The 9,259-nt window shown below is 39.5% G+C and overlaps 1 protein-coding gene and 1 pseudogene across 2 annotated transcripts; one reads left to right on the top strand and one right to left on the bottom strand.

The window, feature by feature from the left end:
• On the bottom strand, positions 1-5,260 carry LOC309701266 (5-hydroxytryptamine receptor 3A-like; annotated as a pseudogene). The gene is made up of 8 exons: positions 5,234-5,260; positions 3,337-3,505; positions 3,204-3,236; positions 1,974-2,080; positions 1,560-1,713; positions 1,256-1,415; positions 216-308; positions 1-114 (listed from the first exon to the last, which is right to left on the bottom strand). The product of its transcript is annotated as a 5-hydroxytryptamine receptor 3A-like (transcript).
• Positions 5,261-6,770: 1,510 nt separating this feature from the next.
• Positions 6,771-9,229, top strand: LOC309699973 (uncharacterized protein). The gene is made up of 3 exons (XM_082523273.1): positions 6,771-7,020; positions 7,213-7,275; positions 7,626-9,229. Exons 1-3 carry the CDS (start codon positions 6,919-6,921, stop codon positions 8,736-8,738), a joined length of 1,278 nt encoding a protein of 425 aa, XP_082379399.1. The 5' UTR covers positions 6,771-6,918; the 3' UTR covers positions 8,739-9,229.
• The last annotated feature ends 30 nt before the right edge of the window (positions 9,230-9,259 follow it).

Genomic DNA, 9,259 nt, shown 5'->3' with positions numbered 1-9,259 from the left:
TTAGTCCATCTGAAGTCGGATGGCTGTGAGATCTCTGCTTAATCTCCTCAGTTCATCCAGAACCATCTCGGAAGCTGGCACTGGTTTTACTGGAAGTGTAACACTGTAGATGCTCTGATTGTCCGAGAGGTTTGTGGCACTGGTGTTCATTGATAGTGCTGTCAAAAATAAACAGCCAGTGAAATGCTATGATAAATTGAAAAGTTAAGCATGACCTTGTTGAAGCTGAAGAGGTCCACTGTGATGAGGAAACAGCTGGGGATCAGCAGGTTCACCACATAGAGAACCGGTCTCCGTCTTAGCACGATCTTGGGACGAGACGCAGGTACAAACCTTTGAGATTTTAAAGGTTTTCTCCTCCACAGTGATGTGAGACATTGATACATTCACACAGATTAGTGGCTAAAGGTGGTTCTAACTACTGAAAACAAATTTTTGTATATGTCACGGCTGGCGGAGAGCCGTGTGGAGTGGAGGAAAAGGAGGACCCAAAATGCAGCAAACTGATGATACGAGTGACGTTTATTTACAGGGTGGTAGTGGCAAAAACAGGCAATGAAGCATGAGTAATTACAAACGGAAACCTAAACTGGGAGAAACTAAGTGACAAACCTGGGACCATACAAAAGGGGTGCGGGGCAGAGAGACGCAGAGACAGGAACACCATAGAACGCAGACGAGCCGACAAAGAACACAGACCGACACCCACTAAATATACACACACAAGGTAATCAGGTAATCACACACAAGAGGGAAGAACAGCTGAACCTAATACACATGAGGACCGGAGGAGACAAGCTGAACACAATGACAACAGACACAGACTTTCAGAACAAGACAGGAAATCTAGACCCGAACCGGACACAAGGGGGGAGGACACAGAATAGCTAGAACAGAGGAAAATAATCACAAAACACAAAACGCTGGGTCAAAATGACCCAGGACCATGACAGTATAATAAATAATGACAGGAAGATAATGAAGATGCCATGCAGTCTTGTTCATTTGAGATTGTATAAACCTAATTTAAGAATGTGGTGAAACTGAAGTATTTCCAAAAGGGCAGTGCTGCACCACCAGAAAGTGTTACTATAGGGAAGCCCAAAGCTGTCCATAAGTTTGTTGTCATTCCTCAGTGATTAAGAACTAACACAAAGGAAGTTTTTCAGTGCATGAAAAAGCACTGTTGTGAGCAGCTTTAACAGTTCAAAAATACATAATTAAATAAAAGCATGTAAAAAAAAATAAAGCTTACATAGTACGTGATCTCTGAGTAGCTTCCCACAACTAATTCCAGGGTGGAATCAGCTATACTGATATCGTGAGCTCCCACTCTCCATTGGTCACCATCATGTCTCTGGACTCATTCAGGACCTGTTTGGAAGTTGTGCCTTGAATCATCCTAATATCAGTAGCTAGGTTGATATTTAAGAGCATGGTTTTATTTGGAAATATTAGCAAACAGTTTTGTGTTCAGATATGGATTTCAAATTTGTCGAGTGTGAAGTTCACACTTTCAATAATTTATTTTTAGTTTTTTAAGTTTCAGAAAGCCTTATCAAAGTGTATATCTGCTCCAAACGTCAATGAGCAGTTCTGGATATCAAAGGGGAAAGCATAGAACTGACCACTCTGATGGGCTTATCATCATACACATGACCTGTGTTGTACAAGTAGACATAAGGAGTTTTGGTGGAGCTGACTTCATCCAGGCTGGAATAGAATAGAAAAGGATAACAAAACATTTTTAATAATTAATAATAGCAATTTATTTAAAAAAAAAAAAACTTTTAGTAGCAAAAATATGAAATGACAAGTCTTTTAAGAGAGCAGGGCTGAAATTACATATTGCTGTCTCTCCAGTAAGCCGTGATTAGGGTTACCCATGTTAATTAACAGTCTGTTCAATGACCTCCACCACTATAACTTCAAAACTGTCCAGCTTGTAGCCAATCAAAATGTGGAAAACTTACAACTCTGCTATTTGAACATCTGGGACATAAAGTTTTTCCCGAGGGACAGAGACTCGTTCAGCGCCACAATCCTTCTCATCCCAGTTCAGTCCCTCAATATCCCACTCCTACATTAATCAGAAGAAAAGTAAAACTGGTATACAGCCTGCAAATGCCAGTTTAACTGCTGAAATAGAGGGAAATACAACATCTACTACTATACATTTTGTGTAGAGCAGGGTCATGTTAGCAACCCATTAACATTTGTCTTAGGTCTGGCAAAGTTTACTATAGGGCGGGAAAATGTTGCTGTTAATTTCAGCATGTTTCCGTTTACAAACGGAGTCCCATAGTCTACAAAGTCCATCCATCCATCTTCATCCGCTTTGTCCGGGGCTGGGTCGCGGGGGCAGCAGCCTAAGCAAAGAGGCCCAGACCTCCCTCTCCCCAGCCACCTCCTCCAGCTTATCCGGGGGAATACCAAGGCGTTCCCAGGCCAGCCGAGAGATATAATCTCTGCAGCGTGTCCTGGGTCTGCCCCGGGGCCTCCTCCCGGTGGGACATGCCTGGAACACCTCACCCAGGAGGCGCCCAGGGGGCATCCTTGTCAGATGCCCGAACCACCTCAACTGGCTCCTTTCGATGTGGAGCAGCAGCTGCTCTACTCTGAGCCCCTCCCGGATGGCCGAACTTCTCACCCTATCTCTAAGGGAGAGGGCCAGCCACCCTTCGGAGGAAGCTCATTTCTGCCGCTTGTATCCGCGATCTCGTTCTTTCGGTCACTACCCACAGCTCGTGGCCATAGGTGAGGGTAGGGACGTAGATCGACCAGTAAATTGAGAGCTTCGCTTTTACACTCAGCTCCCTCTTCACCACGACGGACCGGTGCAGCGTCCGCATTACTGCAGCTGCAGCCCCAATCCGTCTGTCGATCTCTGGCTCCCTTCTCCCATCACTCGCGAACAAGACCCCGAGATACTTGAACTCCTCCACTTGGGGCAGGAACTCATCCCCGACCCGGAGTGGGGTCTACAAAGTCAACTTTATGATTTACTGGTTGAAATTTTTTTTAAAAGCCTTATAACTTAGAATCTATACGTGGTTTCTATTGTCAACATACAGAGAGCACATAGTTAGAACAATAGGCTAGAGCCATTTAAATAGATAACAATTTGAATACATGTACATACACGTACAATGTTCTTGAATAAGTATAATTTAGTGATTTTGTAAGATCTTTTCAAAACATACCAGGACATAAGACAGGGTTTGGGCTTTTTCATCCTAAAGACGAGACATATGAATTAGTATATTAGAATCATAAACATTAAGATTACCAAAATGATGACTTTTAATATCTAGTGTGTGAACTGTGTAGACTTACCACTCCTAAAATTCCCACCACGGTGATACTGATGCTTATGTTAAGTGGATTTGAAAAGCTTTTGACAGGACGAATCAGTTTTTTTAGAGAACAAATCTTTGTCAAGCTCTTCGAATAGGGCGACAGGAGTTGGACTGGTGCAGTTAAAAGAAACCACAAAGTCTGAGATCTAGAAAATAAAGAGTAAAGAAAACATAATTATCTTAACTTCCTGCTAATGAAAATAGGCCAGTTCTTTTATTTTTATTGGTATTTTACTCCTGCATAGACAGTAGAGAATGAATATGATCACAACAGTTAAAATCTTGAGATCACAAGTCTGCTGACTTATTCTTTTGGTGTGTACTGAGACATTATGAAAAAAAAAACCAGGATCTGCTGGTGCCACACATTAGGATGAATAAAACTGATTCTGTATAACATAATGTTCTTGGTGAACCTTCTTTTTTGGAAAAGGAAATAAAAGTTATGAAGCAGTATTTACTGTTTAGCAATTTCACTATTGTAACTCTATCAAAGTACAACAGATAATATATGTTAATTTGCATACATAAAAGTTAAGGTGATACTTATTAAGGCGACCGTCTTTCAAAGACTTTGTTGTCCTTGCAGCATGAAACTGAATGTAAGTAAAACATTCTCTTGTCTTACCATGAAGCAGCATGAAGCTGATGATGAGTAGCTCAGCAGCCCTCACCCCTGACATCTTCTGTCTCAGCATTAATTAGCCCTTATTAACATGACAAGTGTCTGATATTATAGATTAAAAAAGCTTAGCCATTGTGCGGATGTCCAAGTGAAATCTGTAAACCACCTGCAGAGACTAATATTGACTTTGCAGTGTGATGCATCTACCATGACACACATGTTCATCCACACACTGTGAGTGTTTGGTTTTAAAACAGGTTTTTAAATCATCTGCACAGCATCCAGAGTTCGGTCTGTTTATCTTAGCTCAGGCGGTAGAGCAGGTCATCTACTGATCGGAAGGTTGGTGGTTCGATTCCTGGCTTCCCCTAGTCTGCGTGCCAAATATCCTTGGGCAAGATACTAACCCCAAGTTGCTCTCCGATGCATCCATCGGAGTATGAGTGTGTGTGAATGTTACTTAGAAAGCACTTAGAAAAATGTGCTGGTGTGAATGGGTGAATGCACAAGTTGTGTAAAGCGCTTTGAGTGCTCAGAACAGTAGAAAAGCACTATATAAGAACCAGTCCATTTACTTAACACTGACCTTTTAATAGAAATTTAATTTATTTGTAGCCTTTCAGAGATCCCCTTTGCTGTCTTTTCTGTAAAATGTGAGTAATGTAAGCAAAATGTTCTCTTGTCTTGTCATGAAGCAGCATGAAACCGATGACGATTAGCTCAGCAGCCCTCACCCCTGACATTTTCTGTCTCAACATTAATTAGCCCTTATTAACATGACAAGTGTCTGATTTATAAAATAAAACAGCTTAAGCACCATTATATGCAGATAAAGTTGTGTGGATGTCCAAGTGAAACCTATAACCACCTTCAGAGACTAATATTGTTAGGAGTTGGGTTCTGGTTATGTGGTGTTTTTGTCTGTATGTGTTTTTTGGTGCCTCCCTTTTTGTATAGGTAGGCGGGGCAGTGAGTCACTGAACCTGGCACACCTGTTACTCATCAGATGCTTTCCTCAGAAGTGGTCTTTAGGAGCTACCTGACAGAAGACTAGTGTTGGAGTATTGGCGTTTTTTTGGAGCGTCTGAAATTCTGCCCCTGCCTGCTGGAGCCCTTGGATTATTTTGGTGACTGTAAGGAGTTTTGTTTCCTCCCTAGGATTTTGCCTCGACTGGTTTGTTTTCCGTCTGGAGGTTTTGGCATCAAACAGTACCAAATCGAGTGCACTACCTGTGTGTGTTTTCGTCACCTGCATGTCCTGGCTCCGAGTCCCCATTCATACACTGTATATATTTTATCCTTGTAAATACCTCCCCCTCACTGTAAATAAACTGTCTTCACCACAACTCTGCCTCCGTGCGTTCTGCTTTAGTGTGATGCATCTACCATGACTTGATGGTACACACATGTTCATCCACACACTGTGAGTGTTTGGACTTCAAACAGGTTTTTAAATCATCTGCACTTGGGTTTGTATGAGTCAAATACCTGTAGAAAAGCAAATGTAAGAACATGATGACTGGTGTCACAGCTTTTTCAGTTTCAAATAACATAACAACACAGCTGCACAGTTATATTTTGTGCTTTTGTGGTTTGATATTGGGATATTGGTGAGGGTGTAAAGGGCTTGTTTATTTTTGGAACATTTCCATTGACAAGCAATTTTTTTCACAATTTGGGTTAATTCAGTTCTATTTAGTTTTATTTATACAGCACCAAATCACAATAACAGTCGCTTCAAGGTGCTTCATATTGTAAGGTAGATCCTACAATGAGACATACAGAGAAAAACCCAACAAACATATAACCCCAATCATATGGTTAAGGCTGGTTTGATGGAAATAAACCAAAATTGCATATGTATGTCTTGATTTATGGGCCTTTAAAAAAGAACAAACTATCCAGATACAATAGATCTTTTTAAAACAAAAGCAGGAAGCAGTTAAGTTTAAGGTGCTTACATACAGTATATGGACAAGTTGGGTCCCCTACACATTATACCTACAGCAGTTGGTCAGGCATGGATGGTAATATAAAGGAAGGTTTGAGGATTGCAGATCTTTGTCAGAAGAGCATAATTTTGCAGAGAAACAAACTAATTTTACAAAATACAAAAACTACCAGGGTTAAAATTATTAGCCTCCCTGATGCTAATAGCCATTTGTGTATACTTTGGCTGGATAACAGTTTAAGTTGTTTATTGTACTTTTTAATAAGTATAAACTCAATTCAATTTTATTTATACGGCGCCAAATCACAACAATAGTCATCTCAAGGCGCTTTATATTGGAAGGTAAACCCTACCATGCATACAGAGAAAAACCCAACAATCATATATGGGGCGCCGTTTGTAAACTGAAACATGCCGAAATTAACAGCAACATTTTTCCACATTTAGCTCTAAATCTTACAAAAACATGTTTTTTCGAGTCATTTTTTTACAACATTTAGTAAAATATTTGTAACTTTTCATATTTAAAACAGGGTTTTAAATGTTAAATCTAAATGCTAAATGTTAAATCTAAATGTTAAATGTTAAATCTAAATGCTAAATGTTAAATGTAAATATTATATTTAAATGTAAATGTTAAATGTAAATATTATATATAAATCTAAATGTTAAATGTTAAATCTAAATGTTATATATAAATCTAAATGTTAAATCTAAATGTTATATATAAATCTAAATGTTAAATGTTAAATCTAAATGTTATATATAAATCTAAATGTTAAATGTTAAATCTAAATGTTACGGGAAACTAAATATTTAGCTAATATGCAAATTTATTGTACGGGTCAACGGTAATACCAAAATAAAAGCTTCAAGAAAACCTCCCGCGCTAAAGTGTGCCGGTCGCGGTCAGGTTCTGTGTTTGCGCTCCTCTTACGGTCACTTTTGACTGCCATGAGCTGCTTCGACTATTCCCTACCAGCATGTCCAGCGATTTAGCTGAAAACATTGGAAGAGCCGTTTTGTCGGCCATCCAACGATTCAGTGGTAATGCACCCTCGACCTCACAAACGCCGCAGCACTTGGTAAGTTTATTGTATAGCATTTTGGACGGGTTGATAGCAGTGTTAGCAAAACTAGCAAAGCTAAATTACTTAGCTAGTCCTCAATTATTTCATTTGGTAGGCAGCAGACAGAGATCGAACATCATACAACTCTATTTATTTATTTATTTGGTAGGTAGGTAACAGTCGTTCTTGATGTAAATGTTTCCTTAGGAATCCAGCAATGCACCTGGACCAAGTAGACCTGCCGTCTCCACTGGGATACCATACTGCTCGGTAGGCCTTCTTACACATATCATTTAGCTGACTAATTTTTGTTTTTTCTTTGGTGTAATATGTCACCTTAAATTAAATCCTGTCAAAGTAATGATTCTGATTCTACATACATTTCATCTTCTTAGGGGTCCATTACTAGCAGTGTCACATCACCACCAACAACATTCACAAGTTTTACGTCATATTTTATTACTGTTTTTGCTGTGAGTGTCTTTTGATTGCTCACTTTCATATTTTAAAACTATTGATAAAATATTACTCTAGCTAATCTGTCACAGTACAATTGCCTCAAATTACCCATCTTTTGTTATAGAATTGTGCTCATTGAGATTTTCTGTGCCGTGTTCTAGGATGGTTACCAAGGAAGGCTTCAGATTTCCAAAGAGGAATTGGAAAATGTTCTTTCCCTGAAAACATCTTTTACTGAAGCTGCATCTATCCTTTCCATCTCCAGGCCCATTCTGTATAAGTTACTGCAAGACTATAATATCTCAGAGTCAAAATTCAATGTAATCAGTGACCATGAGTTAGATCAGATAGTGTCCCAGATAAAAACTGAACATCCAAATGTTGGAGAAGTGATGCTGATGGGTCATCTGCGTTCCAAAAACATAGTGGTTCAAAGATGGCGCGTAAGAAAGTCACTGCGGAGGGTGGACTCGGCTGGTGTTCTATCCAGGAGAAGAACTGCAGTTGCTCGGCGAGTATATTCTGTGCCTCATCCAAATTTCATATGGCACATAGATGGAAATCACAAACTGATTCGTTGGAAGTTTGTTGTTCATGGTGCAATAGATGGATACAGCAGGATGTTGATGTTTCTTCAGTGCTCCAGCAATAATCGAGCTGAGACTGTGAAAGCCCTCTTTACTGCAGCTGTTGGACAATTTGGCAGACCCCTGCATATCAGGACTGATCACGGAGGAGAGAATGCTCAGATTTGGGAGGACATGCGAGCAAGCAGGGGTGAAAGCTCTGTCTTAATGGGAAGTTCTGTGCACAACCAGAGGATTGAACGTTTCAACCGAGACTTAAACAACAACTGTAGCCGCATTTATGCACCTATATTTTATGAATTGGAATCACTTGGTATCCTAGACTTAGAAAATGCAACAGACCTATTTTGCCTTCATTATGTGTTTCTACCACGAATCAACCGCACTTTGAAGGAATTCAAAGCTGGATATAACAATCACTCTGTTTCCACTGAAGGTAATAGAACTCCCATCCAGCTTTTTGCCTGCGGAACTCATGTGTCTCATCGTCACAACCCAGAACTTTCTACAGCAGAGGTCTCCATACCCTCCTTGTCAAACTCTGAAAGTAGGTTTGTCCCATTAAATGACAGCGATTTACAAGAGCTATATACAAGCATTCACCCTTTTGAAGAAGACAACAATAATGGTAAAACATTGTTTCAACGAACACAGCAGTATATTTTTAACAAACTTGTAAATGTGTGACCTCAACCACAGGATACCAGTGATGTTCTAAAGAGTGATGACACTTAATATTCTTAAATGCTGTACAGCAAATGCAGTTTTTGTACTACTGCAGAAGCCCCTCCCCTCTAGCAGTGATGCCTCCTGCCACATAAGGACTCAGAGTTAATGACTGACAGTGACTCATAGGCTATTCAGAAGGCTACAACCACTTTTAGTTTATGGGTAAAACCAGTTATTCAGATTGAAGTAAAGATCAAATTCACACTGTAATACAGTATAACAGTGAAAATTATCAACACGGAACAGTCAGTCTTTAAATCAATTCACAAGATTATCTACAGTATTGTTTTAATCATTGTAAAGTTGCAATAGTCTTAATAAATGTTGCTGTTAGATGTCTAAGTAATCCTGGCTTGTTCTACAAAGCATGTTTAGTATACTCTGTGCATAAACTGTTTTGAAGTGTCCTTGTTTAAAAAAGAAAAGCTTAATAAAATTATTGTATTACACCAGTGACTTTATTGATTTGTCGTTGAAAA

This window comes from Aulonocara stuartgranti, assembly GCF_965226115.1.
Source record: "Aulonocara stuartgranti genome assembly, chromosome: 23".
Classification (NCBI taxonomy): Eukaryota; Metazoa; Chordata; class Actinopteri; order Cichliformes; family Cichlidae; genus Aulonocara; species Aulonocara stuartgranti.
Note: the sequence above shows the minus strand (reverse complement) of the source record. Positions and strands in the feature narration are given on the sequence as shown.